Genomic DNA, 14,021 nt, shown 5'->3' with positions numbered 1-14,021 from the left:
TACACCTAATCTAATAGCACTATCAAAATAAAAAAAGCCCACCCAAAATAAAAAAAAACCCTAGCCTAAACTAAACTCTCAATAGCCCTTTAAAGGGCCTTTTGCGGGACATTGCCCAAAAGAAATTAGCTATTTTACCTGTAAAAAAAAAAATACAAACAACCCCCCCAACAGTATTAACCCACCACCCACACAACCAATACCCCAAATAAAACCCTAACTAAAAAAATCTAAGCTCCCCATTGCCCTGAAAAGGGCATTTGGATGGGCATTGCCCTTAAAAGGACATTTAGCTCTATTGTGCCCCAAAGCCCTAACCTAAAAATAAAACCAACCCAATACACCCTTAAAAAATCCTAACACTAACCCCCGAAGATTCACTTACCGGGAGAAGTCTTCATCCAAGCGGCAAGATGTCCTCAACGAAGCCGGCAGAAGTGGTCCTCCAGACGGGCAGAAGTGGTCCTCCAGACGGGCAGAAGTCTTCACCCAGACGGCATCTTCTATCTTCATCCTTCCGACGCGGAGCGGCTCCATCTTCAAGACATCCGGCACGGAGCATCCTCATCAATCGACGGCTTCTTGCTGAATGAAGGTTCCTTTAAGTGATGTCATCCAAGATGGCGTCCCTTAGATTCCGATTGGCTGATAGAATCCTATTGGCTGATGCAGTCAAAATTAACCATATATATATAAAGTTGTTAATATGTGTATATACCTATATATATATATATATATATATATATATATATATATATATATATATATATATATATATATATTAAAATGCTGCCCATTACTGCGCTACTAACCCCCGCCTTCGCTGCTACCTTAGGAGTCTATGAAAGCACGATCTCATGAACGCAATAGTTCACATTGCGATTTACTTGTAATTAGGGATAGACCAATATCGTTTTTTCAGGGCCGATACTGATTATTGGCTGCCTTTCAGGCCGATAACGGGGGCCGATATTCTGTACATTTAAAGTTTTGAAAAATGAACACTATTTCTACACAAATCTGGTATAAACTGAGCATGCTTATTAAAATTTTAAACATTAAAAGTAAACAACTCGGAAAAATAAACTGCTTGAAATTATCTTATTAAATGGCTTCCCAAAACATAGAAAAATGGCATAAATACCTTTAAACTGCACACTGATATAAAATTAAATTTAAGTCGCTACTGCAAAGCTGGACACTACACAATTTCTTCAATTCTCCCAGTCAAGTAGAAAAACATAGTGCAGAAAGCATAACATTTCAGCATGCTCTCCTGTTAAACGGTTTGTTTTTTTCATATATTGCTGCCACTTCACTAAAAACACGCTTACTTGGTATACTTTACAGATAAGGGTTAAAAGTACACTAAATATATATATATATATATATATATATATACTGCCACTTGACAGGGTAAGAAAGGACATGCTGGAATAACAGTGCTAGATTTATTTATTTGTTTTAATTTTTAATATGCTCATATATTTACTGGATTGCAAATACCTTCCCTGGTACTGAGGAGTGGACTATAAGTTTCTTTATTATGTCACTTATGGGCAGTTTTATACATGTGTAACAGCACAACCTAATGGTCAGAGCATTGTTATCCACTGCTAGAGAATATTGATACTAGTCTCCTATACTGCATTAGCTTTCTACTCAAGGTTTGTTGTTGGACATTTAATTGATGTGCCTTGAACAATTATTTTTTTTTTAAGGTTTTTTTATGCCCATCTAAGGGGAAAATAAAATATTTAAAGTGAAGGTCAATTTTGACAAATTAGTGCCCGGTTTTTAATAATCCTATTAAAAACAAGGGCACTTTAATTCATCAAAATTAACATTTCAAGTGTTTTCTTCAAAAATTTACCTTTTAATCCTGAAAGCTGCTCCATTGATTCGAAAGCCTCTGCTTACATCAGAAATGACGAATCCGGCTTTCTACAATCATGGCATTCCCCCCCGAGGGATCATGGCCTCAGGGAATGCCGTGATTGGATGTAGCCGGGTTCATCATTTTGGACCCGCGAAGAGGACTTGCGACGGGAGGAGGAAGTGCTGCAGTGGCTCCCAGGATTAAAAGGTAAGTTTTTGAAGAAAACGCTTAAAATATAAATTTTGATGAATTAAAGTCCCCTTGTTTTTAATAGGATTATTAAAAACTGGGCAATAATTCTTTAAAATTGACCTTCACTTTAAATTTAAAAAAATCGTCAAATATAGCAGCTTTAGTGAAATGTTTTGCAAATGTGTAAAATTTATCAGAATGCAATAAATAATGTTCTATTTCTGACAGGAATTAGCAAGCAGATTGATTTTATGTATTGCTGAACCCTATGAGCAAATCAAAAGTAATTTAGCTCTGTGTACTTCAGGGAAACTACGTAGCTTTAAGTGCCACCACTTTAAAGATCACATTTTCTGTTTCACAAATCATATTTTCTTGTATATACAAGTCCATCTACAGGCTGCCATTGGGGGTACGGTAGTTGGTAACTGAGCTCCCAGGAACACCTGGGCTTGGACTCTGTTATCAGTGCTATTTATTATTAGATAAAAAGAGAAAGAAAGGGCGCCTCCTAGTTTAGCCAATAGGTTGCGTGATAGAAATGCAAGTGCTGATGAAATACTCACAATATGAGAAGACAAAGATAATGCCTAGGGAGATGGTCTAGGAACTTAGCAGTGTCCCAGCTAACTGTGCACAGGAATGGGCAGCTCCTCCTGGAATCAATGCAAGATTCAAAGGTCTAAAGAGTGGAAATAAGAAGGGCGACTCCTAGTGCAGAGCAATAAAGTAAAGACACCCTGTATCCAAATCCCAGATGTCAGAGTACTCACAATTGGAAGCGCACACAATAGTGCAAGTGACACCTACTAGGTTATTATAGTGACCCAGTGCACATATCGATCACAGAGGCAGATGTAAACAGTCCCAGTGTGTTCTTTGTTGTTAACCGTTAGTGGCCGTATGAAAAAGGAGACTCAAGATGATGTTAAAAAAGTAAAAAACTTTATATGGTAATATAAAAGGGGGATACAATAAACTGTAATACAATCATAAAAACAAGACAGTATTATACGCTACGCGTTTCTCAGCATTAACCACGCCGTTTCCTCAGGCTGTTAATACTGGAAGCAAACAAGAGTCTCCTATAAACCTACCTCTAACCAATCAAAATCCAGGGACCTCCTTCTAATACAGGTGATTGCTAATTGTCTTTCTAAAATACATTCAATGGTGATTCACAACAATGAGTGAATAATTTCTTGGTACACTTAAATACAGAAATATTATTTTCTTCGTATCTCAATCGCTAATTGCGCCCCAGAATTAAACCATTACATTGTGAACATAAATGTCATAATCTAAATGGGTACCTCAAATGAGCAATCGCAACAAAACTACTAACCAATATTATTGAGCTGACATATGAAAAAGATACAACCCTCGAACTAATAGTTAAATAGTAGTATTATAACCTTTTTGAAATACGATGTACATAACCTTGCACAATGCATCTAGCGGTATCTGTATCAGAAGGTGTGATCTATAAGGCCAATGTTATTGAGAAGTCTGTGTTAGCGGACCAATGATTGTCTCTCAAATACAGAAGGGTGTGGTGGCATGAACCAATGAAAAGCTCTCTATCGTCAAGCGCATGAAAAAAGTTTTATGTTCTACATGATAATGTGATATAGAAGTGTGTGTAAATGTAGTTGAACAATAACATACAGTATTATCTGCTATACCAATCTACGAGAATGTGTGTATATTGAAAAAATAAAGAATATTCTCAATCGTACCTACCAATTATATGTGTATATGATCGTTATGTTGTTATGTTAAATAAACTGTCTAGACTCTAGAAGGGATTCTTAGACTGAAAAGGCTAAATGGTCATTTACCTAAAGCTGAGAATGTACATTACAGATGATCTAATATAAATAGATGTTACAAATTCGGCCAATCATATCAACTATCAAGGCACATATATTGCCAAACCAACGTAAGCTGATGGAGTCCGACTCCTAAGCATATGCCATTGCTTTTCAACAAAAGATAACAAGAGAAGTAAATTAGGAAGTAGTTTAAAATTGCATGCTCTATCTGAATAATAAATGAAAAATTCTGGGTTTCATATCCTTTTAAGTTTGGGGTTGATCTATTATGCTTTGGGGTTATGTGGATGCCAGTGGAACAATAAATATTGTAAAGATAGAGAAAAGAATAGATTAGCAAATCCTGACAGCCCCAGTCAGTGAAAAAACTGAAGTTGAACAGAGGAGGAATATTCCAACAAGACAATGTTCCAAAACAGACCTCAAAATCAATCTTCAAAAGTTTTTCTTTCCCAAACTTACATTTAGTGATTGCATCCAAAAACTGTAATTTTAATTTCATCAAACCATACACTTGATCCCAAAATACCTCCTCCTGCTTATCTATGTGTTGTGTTGCATAGCTCATTCATTGAGTTTTGTAATGAGATCACAGGTAAGGCTTTCTTTATGCGCCACTTCTTCTGTGCCAGCTAAGTCTTCCTGCAGGTCCTTTGCCCTATGAGCTGGTCATCCTTTCTACCTTCTCGCTATCGTATCTTCATTATTGTATCCAGTATCAGAAATGTTAGTCCGTTTTTTCTGACATATGCTTTTGTGATTGTTTTTTGTAACCTCCTTACTATAATAATCATTAAAAAATCTCTAATAATTTTGTTATAAACAATACATATTCTACAGTGTGAGATGGGGTTATTTTCCTGTTACAGAAATATATACCAAAATGATAATAAATCCCCTTTTATTGTAATTGCTGTCCTTGTCTTGGAACAAATTGTGTAGCCTTGAACCAAAACCAACCTGGACTCCCTATCTTATTATCGCATAAAAATAAATTAACTGGTCTAAGGTTTCAGAACCTTGAGTAATTGTGAGATTTTGGTACATTTAAAAATAGACCAGTTGTGAACCTATTTAATCCTTAATGAATATAAGTGATTATGGGTACATGAATAATATCATTGCTGTATTTATTTTATAGTTGTTGTTATTATATATATATATATATATATATATATATATATATATATATATACATATACATTTTATGAAGAATTTAAAGGGACAGTCTACACCAGAATTGTTATTGTTTTAAATGATAGATAATCCCTTTATTACATATTCCCCAGTTTTGCATAACCAACACAGTTATATTAATATACTTTTAACCTCTGTGATTATCTTGTATCTAAGCCTCTGCAAACTGCCCCTTTATTTCAGTTCTTTTGACAGACTTGCAGTTTAGCCAATCACTGCCTGCTCCCAGATAACTTCACGTGCAAGAGCACAGTGTTATCTATATGAAATACGTGAACTAACACCCTCTAGTGGTGAAAAATAAGTGATTATGGGTACATGAATAATATCATTGCTGTATTTATTTTATAGTTGTTGTTATTATATATATATATATATATATATATATATATATATATATATATATATATATACATATACATTTTATGAAGAATTTAAAGGGACAGTCTACACCAGAATTGTTATTGTTTTAAATGATAGATAATCCCTTTATTACATATTCCCCAGTTTTGCATAACCAACACAGTTATATTAATATACTTTTAACCTCTGTGATTATCTTGTATCTAAGCCTCTGCAAACTGCCCCTTTATTTCAGTTCTTTTGACAGACTTGCAGTTTAGCCAATCACTGCCTGCTCCCAGATAACTTCACGTGCAAGAGCACAGTGTTATCTATATGAAATACGTGAACTAACACCCTCTAGTGGTGAAAAACTGTTAAAATGCAATCTAAAAAGAGGTGGCCTTCAAGGTCTAAGAAATTAGCATATGAACCTCCTAGATTAAGCTTTCAACTAAGAATACCAAGAGAACGAAGCAAACTTGGTGATAAAAGTAAATTGGAAAATTGTTTAAAATTGCATGCTCTATCTGAATCATGAAAGTTTATTTTGGCCTAGACTGTCCCTTTAAATTTGACTTTAACATCCCATTTAAAGGGATAGAAAGGTCAAAACTGAAATGTGCAAGGGAGCATTTCATTGTGAAATAGAAGCAGTGTTGCAATATACTTCCATTAGCAAAAATGCTTCTAGTAAAAGTTACTAGTTTTTTTCAGTGGCATATGCACATATGCTGTGAGGGCCGTGCACTAGTATTCAAACACTAACCTTCTCAGAGAGTCAGCGGTAGCTTGTATGACACAAATTATGTCTTCACAAAAAACATACACACAATCTTCAGCTCTCTGAGCTTGAATACTGGTGCACAGACTCTCACAGGATATGTGCGTATGCCGCAGAAAAACACTCATAACTTTTACTGGAAGCATTTTTGCTAATAGAAGTTTAGTGGAAAAATGCTTCTATTTCAAATTGAAAAGCATTTATGCACATTTTAATTTTGACATTTCTATCCCTTTAAAAACCATGTTCCTAAAATCAAACTAGTGTATATGTAATATTTGCTTCTAGTTGTGACACATTAGTGATTCTTATTAAAATATGCAATTGAGATTTTATTTATTTTAATTAACACCTACATTTTCTAAATTCTTTTGCAGTCCTATTTTATAACTGAATATGACCCTACAATTGAAGATTCCTATACCAAGCAGTGTGTAATAGACAACAGAGTTGCAAAGTTGGATAGTAAGTATTTTTCTGTGTATTTCTGTTTATTTAGTATATTCATTCAGCAAACACTGTCTACTTATAGCACTTACTAATAAAAAGGACAACATTCTTAATAATTTTCTTGCTAGAAAACACTGCCTCTCTGGGACTGAAAGTTTTAATTTGGCAGCATTGAGTGCTCCCAATCTGAAGCAAATATAGCTAAAAAATTTCCATGTTGTGTACATTATTTTAAGGGATAGTATAATGCTAAAAAGAAATGAAGCACGTAGCTAAAGTCCCACTCAGAGCCGCTACACTTCTGAGCAGGACAAGGCTGGTTAACCAATTAGAATTGGGATAGAAGTGTAGCCTCTAAACACTGGCTGAGCCATACTCGGTAAAAGGCACTGTGGTGTTTCTCATTTTAACAAAAGCCCTGACCTCTCTGACTCTCAACACTGGTAAATACGTAGGTATTCAACAGTTTAGAGACAGATAGTTACAAACTTATTTAAACTTACTCCACTGATCAGATATGACACCATATAGGTTAATGTTTTCTAAGTACACAGCTTAAAAGGGACATGAAAGTCAAATATTTTTCCTTCATGATTCAGATAGATCATGTAGTTTTAAATAACTTTCCAATTTATTTCTATCATCTAACTTGTTTCTTTCTCTTTGTATCCTTTGTTAAAAAGTATACCTAGGTATGATCAGAAGCCTCTATTGGTGGCTGCACATATATCATTGGCTTTCAGCTAGCTCCCAGTAGTGCATTGCTGCTCCTTTAACAAAGAATACCAAGAGAATGACTATAAGTAAACTGTAAAGTTGTTTAAAATTGTGTACACTATCTGAATCATGAAAGAAAAATTGGGGTTTCATGTTCATTTAAGCAAAATTCCAGAATAGATCATTATCCATACAAATTTCAGTCCAGGAATTGGTTTACAAATAGGTGTTATTTATTTCCTTCAAAGTATGGTGAGTCCATGAAATCATCACCTATGGGCTATTGATTCACTGGCCACCAGCCGGGTGAGGCAAACCAACCCCACACTCCTGAGCTTTGAGCCTCATCTCCGCACTCAGTTTTTATCTGCCTCCATAGGAGTGAGGTGAACTGAAGTGCTGTGATAGTTACACCATTTGATTTGGTTCTCCTACCGATCTGAGACCCATTTTCCGCCTCAGAGTCCCTCGTAGACAGAAGGGATCAAAGGATGCAGCCAGGCATTAAGAAATCTCTGTGTGGACATGTCACAGATTTCCAGATGAAATGCATATTTGTCTGCTAATTCCCTGGTCTACAGTGTGCTGCTTCTCATCTAGATCCCTGGCACTGTGCTGCCTCGCATGGGCCCTGCTACTGACTGCAGCCTTTTGTCAGGTGGTGCAGGGTACAGTAAGGTGGCAGTAAGTAAGTAAATGGTTTCACTACCTTCTGTGGCCCAGCGGCTACATTATGGGACACTACAGTGTAGGTTCTCATAGCTTGTGGGAATTTATTACTTTAGAAACTCTTTAGCACTATCTTGCAATTATTAGATACTGACTGAATAACCCCTTCAGTACCGAGAATTTCAGAGAAAAACTTGCCCAAAGTATTGGAGAATTTTAAGCAATTTTGTTATCACTCCATTTAAACAGAAATATAGGCCTTTTTTATTTACCTATGAAAATAAATATATATATATATATATATTATTTTATTTTGGCATAAAACTAGCTATTTATTCACAGAATTTAGAAATTATTGTAAAATCACATTTCACAAAAACATGTAGCTTTCTAGCTGTAGAACAAAAATCATAAAATGTATTCATTGGCATTATCTGATTCATCTAAGTCCAAACATATTTTTTTTTATCATTTTAATGTCTTTTTCTCTTGTTAAGTGTATCCAGTCCACAGATCATCCATTACTTGTGGGATATTCTCCTTCCCAACAGGAAGTTGCAAGAGGATCACCCACAGAAGAGCTGCTATATAGCTCCTCCCCTCACTGTCATATCCAGTCATTCTCTTGCAACTCTCAACTAAGATGGAGGTCGTAAGAGGACTGTGGTGTTTTATACTTAGTTTATTTCTTCAATCAAAAGTTTGTTATTTTTAAATGGTACCGGAGTGTACTGTTTATCTCAGGCAGTATTTAGAAGAAGAATCTGCCTGCGTTTTCTATGATCTTAGCAGAAGTAACTAAGATCCTTTGCTGTTCTCACATATTCTGAGGAGTGAGGTAACTTCAGAGGGGGAATAGCGTGCAGGTTTTCCTGTAATAAGGTATGTGCAGTTAAAATATTTTTCTAGGGATGGAATTTGCTAGAAAATGCTGCTGATACCGAAGTAATGTAAGTAAAGCCTTAAATGCAGTGATAGCGACTGGTATCAGGCTTATTAATAGAGATACATACTCTTATAAAAGTGTATTTTAAAACGTTTGCTGGCATGTTTAATCGTTTTTTACATATGTTTGGTGATAAAACTTATTGGGGCCTAGTTTTTTCTACATGGCTGGCTTGAATTTTGCCTAGAAACAGTTCCCTGAGGCTTCCCACTGTTGTAATATGAGTGGGAGGGGCCTATTTTGGCTTTTTTTTGCACAGCAAAAATTACAGACACAGACATCCAGCTTCTTCCTGCATGATTCAGGACTTCTTTGAAGGGCTCAAAAGGCTTCAAAAGTCGTATTGAGGGAGGTAAAAAGCCACAGTAGAGCTGTGGCAGTTGTTGTGACTGTTTAAAAAACGTTTTTGTCATTTGTTATTCCGTTTTTGGTATTAAGGGGTTAATCATCCATTTGCAAGTGGGTGCAATGCTCTGCTAACTTATTACATACACTGTAAAAATTTCGTTAGTGTAACTGCATTTTTTCACTGTTATTTCAAAATTTGGGAAAATTTGTGTTTCTTAAAGGCGCAGTAACGTTTTTTATATTGCTTGTAAACTTGTTTTAAAGTGTTTTCCAAGCTTGCTAGTCTCATTGCTAGTCTGTTTAAACATGTCTGACACAGAGGAACCTACTTGTTCATTATGTTTGAAAGCCATGGTGGAGCCCCATAGGAGAATGTGTACTAAATGTATTGATTTCACCTTAAACAGTAAAGATCAGTCTTTATCTATAAAAGAATTATCACCAGAGGGTTCTGTCGAGGGGGAAGTTATGCCGACTAACTCTCCCCACGTGTCAGACCCTTCGCCTCCCGCTCAGGGGACGCACGCTAATATGGCGCCAATTACATCAGGGACGCCCATAGCGATTACCTTGCAGGACATGGCTGCAATCATGAATAATACCCTGTCAGAGGTATTATCTAGATTGCCTGAATTAAGAGGCAAGCGCGATAGCTCTGGGGTTAGGAGAGATACAGAGCGCGCAAATGCTGTTAGAGCCATGTCTGATACTGCGTCACAGTATGCAGAACATGAGGACGGAGAGCTTCAGTCTGTGGGTGACATCTCTGACTCGGGGAAACCTGATTCAGAAATTTCTAATTTTAAATTTAAGCTTGAGAACCTCCGTGTATTGCTTGGGGAGGTATTAGCTGCTCTGAATGACTGTAACACAGTTGCAATTCCAGAGAAATTGTGTAGGCTGGATAGATACTATGCGGTGCCGGTGTGTACTGACGTTTTTCCTATACCTAAAAGGCTTACAGAAATTATTAGCAAGGAGTGGGATAGACCCGGTGTGCCCTTTTCCCCACCTCCTATATTTAGAAAAATGTTTCCAATAGACGCCACTACACGGGACTTATGGCAGACGGTCCCTAAGGTGGAGGGAGCAGTTTCTACTTTAGCAAAGCGTACCACTATCCCGGTTGAGGACAGTTGTGCTTTTTCAGATCCAATGGATAAAAAATTGGAGGGTTACCTTAAGAAAATGTTTATTCAACAAGGTTTTATTTTACAGCCCCTTGCATGCATTGCGCCTGTCACTGCTGCGGCGGCATTCTGGTTTGAGTCTCTGGAAGAGGCCATCCAGACAGCTCCATTGAATTAAATTATTGACAAGCATAGAACGCTTAAGCTAGCTAACTCATTTGTTTCTGATGCCATTGTTCATTTGACTAAACTAACGGCTAAGAATTCCGGATTCGCCTTCCAGGCGCGTAGGGCGCTATGGCTTAAATCCTGGTCAGCTGACGTGACTTCAAAGTCTAAATTACTCAACATTCCTTTCAAGGGGCAGACCTTATTCGGGCCTGGCTTGAAGGAAATTATTGCTGACATTACTGGAGGCAAGGGTCATACCCTTCCTCAGGACAGGGCCAAATCAAAGGCCAAACAGTCTAATTTTCGTGCCTTTCGAAATTTCAAGGCAGGAGCAGCATCAACTTCCTCCGCTTCAAAACAAGAGGGAACTGTTGCTCATTCCAGACAGGCCTGGAAACCTAACCAGTCCTGGAACAAGGGCAAGCAGGCCAGAAAGCCTGCTGCTGCCCCCAAGACAGCATGAAGGAACGGCCCCCTATCCGGAAACGGATCTAGTGGGGGGCAGACTTTCTCTCTTCGCCCAGGCATGGGCAAGAGATGTTCAGGATCCCTGGGCGTTGGAGATCATATCTCAGGGATATCTTCTGGACTTCAAAGCTTCTCCTCCACAAGGGAGATTTCATCTTTCAAGGTTATCAGCAAACCAGATAAAGAAAGAGGCATTCCTAAGCTGTGTGCAAGACCTCCTAGTAATGGGAGTGATCCATCCAGTTCCGCGGACGGAACAAGTACAGGGATTTTATTCAAATCTGTTTGTGGTTCCCAAGAAAGAGGGAACCTTCAGACCAATCTTGGATCTAAAAATCTTAAACAAATTCCTCAGAGTTCCATCATTCAAAATGGAAACTATTCGAACGGGGATTACTCAGATTTGTCCCCTCTACTAAATCTGGATCAAGAGACCAGAGATTCTCTTCTCTGGTGGCTTTCTCGGGTCCATCTGTCCAAGGGTATGACCTTTCGCAGGCCAGATTGGACGATTGTAACAACAGATGCCAGCCTTCTAGGTTGGGGCGTAGTCTGGAACTCCCTGAAGGCTCAGGGATCGTGGACTCAGGAGGAGAAACTCCTCCCAATAAATATTCTGGAGTTAAGAGCAATATTCAATGCTCTTCTAGCTTGGCCTCAGTTAGCAACACTGAGGTTCATCAGATTTCAGTCAGACAACATCACGACTGTGGCTTACATCAACCATCAAGGGGGAACCAGGAGTTCCCTAGCGATGTTAGAAGTCTCAAAGATAATTCGCTGGGCAGAGCCTCACTCTTGCCACCTGTCAGCGATCCACATCCCAGGCGTAGAGAACTCGGAGGCGGATTTTCTAAGTCGTCAGACTTTTCATCCGGGGGAGTGGGAACTCCATCCGGAGGTGTTTGCTCAACTGGTCCATCGTTGGGGCAAACCAGAACTGGATCTCATGGCGTCTCGCCAGAACGCCAAGCTTCCTTGTTACGGATCCAGGTCCAGGGACCCGGGAGCAATGCTGATAGATGCTCTAGCAGCTCCTTGGTTCTTCAACCTGGCCTATGTGTTTCCACCATTTCCTCTGCTCCCTCGACTGATTGCCAAAATCAAACAGGAGAGAGCATCAGTGATTCTGATAGCGCCTGCGTGGCCACGCAGGACCTGGTATGCAGACCTAGTGGACATGTCATCTCTTCCACCATGGACTCTGCCTCTGAGGCAGGACCTTCTAATACAAGGTCCTTTCAATCATCCAAATCTAATTTCTCTGAGACTGACTGCTTGGAGATTGAACGCTTGATTCTATCAAGGCGTGGCTTCTCCGAGTCAGTCATTGATACCTTAATACAGGCTCGGAAGCCTGTCACCAGGAAAATCTACCATAAGATATGGCATAAATATCTTTATTGGTGTGAATCCAAGAGTTACTCATGGAGTAAGGTTAGGATTCCTAGGATATTGTCCTTTCTCCAAGAGGGTTTGGACAAAGGCTTATCAGCTAGTTCTTTTAAAGGACAGATCTCTGCTCTGTCTATTCTTTTGCACAAGCGTCTGGCAGAAGTTCCAGACGTCCAGGCATTTTGTCAGGCTTTGGTTAGGATTAAGCCTGTGTTTAAAACTCCATTGATATTAAACTTTTATCTTGGAAACTTCTGTTTTTGATGGCTATTTCCTCGGCTCGAAGAGTCTCTGAGTTATCTGCCTTACATTGTGATTCTCCTTATCTGATTTTTCATTCAGACAAGGTAGTTCTGCGTACCAAACCTGGGTTTTTACCTAAGGTGGTTTCTAACAGGAATATCAATCAAGAGATTGTTGTTCCATCATTGTGTCCTAATCCTTCTTCAAAGAAGGAACGTCTTTTGCATAATCTGGACGTAGTCCGTGCCTTGAAGTTTTACTTACAGGCTACTAAAGATTTTCGTCAAACATCTGCCCTGTTTGTCGTTTACTCTGGACAGAGGAGAGGTCAAAAAGCTTTGGCAACCTCTCTCTCCTTTTGGCTTCGGAGCATAATATGCTTAGCCTATGAGACTGCTGAACAGCAGCCCCCTGAAAGGATTACAGCTCATTCTACTAGAGCTGTGGCTTCCACCTGGGCCTTTAAAAATGAGGCCTCTGTTGAACAGATTTGCAAGGCTGCGACTTGGTCTTCGCTTCACACCTTTTCAAAATTTTACAAATTTGACATTTTTGCTTCTTCGGAGGCTGTTTTTGGGAGAAAGGTTCTACAGGCAGTGGTTCCTTCCGTTTAAGTTCCTGCCTTGTCCCTCCCATCATCCGTGTACTTTAAAATGGCGCCAAGTACATCAAAGACGCCCATAGCGATTACTTTGCAGGACATGGCGGCAATCATGGATAATACCCTGTCAGCGGTATTAGCCAGACTGCCTGAATTCAGAGGAAAGCGCGATAGCTCTGGGGTTAGACGTAATACAGAGCGCGCAGATGTTTTAAGGCCCATGTCTGTTACTGCGTCACAATATGCAGAAGCTGAGGAAGAGCTTCAGTCTGTGGGTGACGTCTCTGACTCGGGGAAACCTGATTCAGATATGTCTACTTTTAAATTTAAGCTTGAGAACCTCCGGGTGTTGCTTGGAGAGGTTTTAGCTGCTCTGAATGACTGTGACACAATTGCAGTGCCAGAGAAATTGTATAGACTGGATAAATACTACGCGGTGCCGGTGTGTACTGACTTTTTTCCAATACCTAAAAGGTTTACAGAAATTATTACTAAGGAATGGGACAGACCCGGTGTGCTGTTTTCCCCCCCTCCTATTTTTAGAAAAATGTTTCCAATAGACGCCACCACACGGGACTTATGGCAGACGGTCCCTAAGGTGGAGGGAGCAGTTTCTACTTTAGCAAAGCGTACCACTATCTCTGTCAAGGACAG

At 38.8% G+C, this 14,021-nt stretch overlaps 1 protein-coding gene across 5 annotated transcripts in view; it reads left to right on the top strand.

The window, feature by feature from the left end:
- The window catches only part of RRAS2 (RAS related 2), a 213,995-nt gene that overhangs the window by 143,018 nt on the left and 56,956 nt on the right, over positions 1-14,021 (top strand). For all 5 annotated transcript variants that reach the window (XR_008403211.1, XR_008403210.1, XR_008403212.1 and 2 more), the window contains exon 2: positions 6,607-6,694. Coding sequence is in view for 2 of the 5 variants with exons in the window: in XM_053720616.1 (XP_053576591.1) it covers positions 6,607-6,694 (88 nt within the window). In the remaining 3 variants the exon portion in view is untranslated. The remainder of the gene's footprint in view (positions 1-6,606; positions 6,695-14,021) is intronic.

Source organism: Bombina bombina, chromosome 7 (genome assembly GCF_027579735.1).
Source record: "Bombina bombina isolate aBomBom1 chromosome 7, aBomBom1.pri, whole genome shotgun sequence".
NCBI classification, from domain to species: Eukaryota; Metazoa; Chordata; class Amphibia; order Anura; family Bombinatoridae; genus Bombina; species Bombina bombina.
Note: the sequence above shows the minus strand (reverse complement) of the source record. Positions and strands in the feature narration are given on the sequence as shown.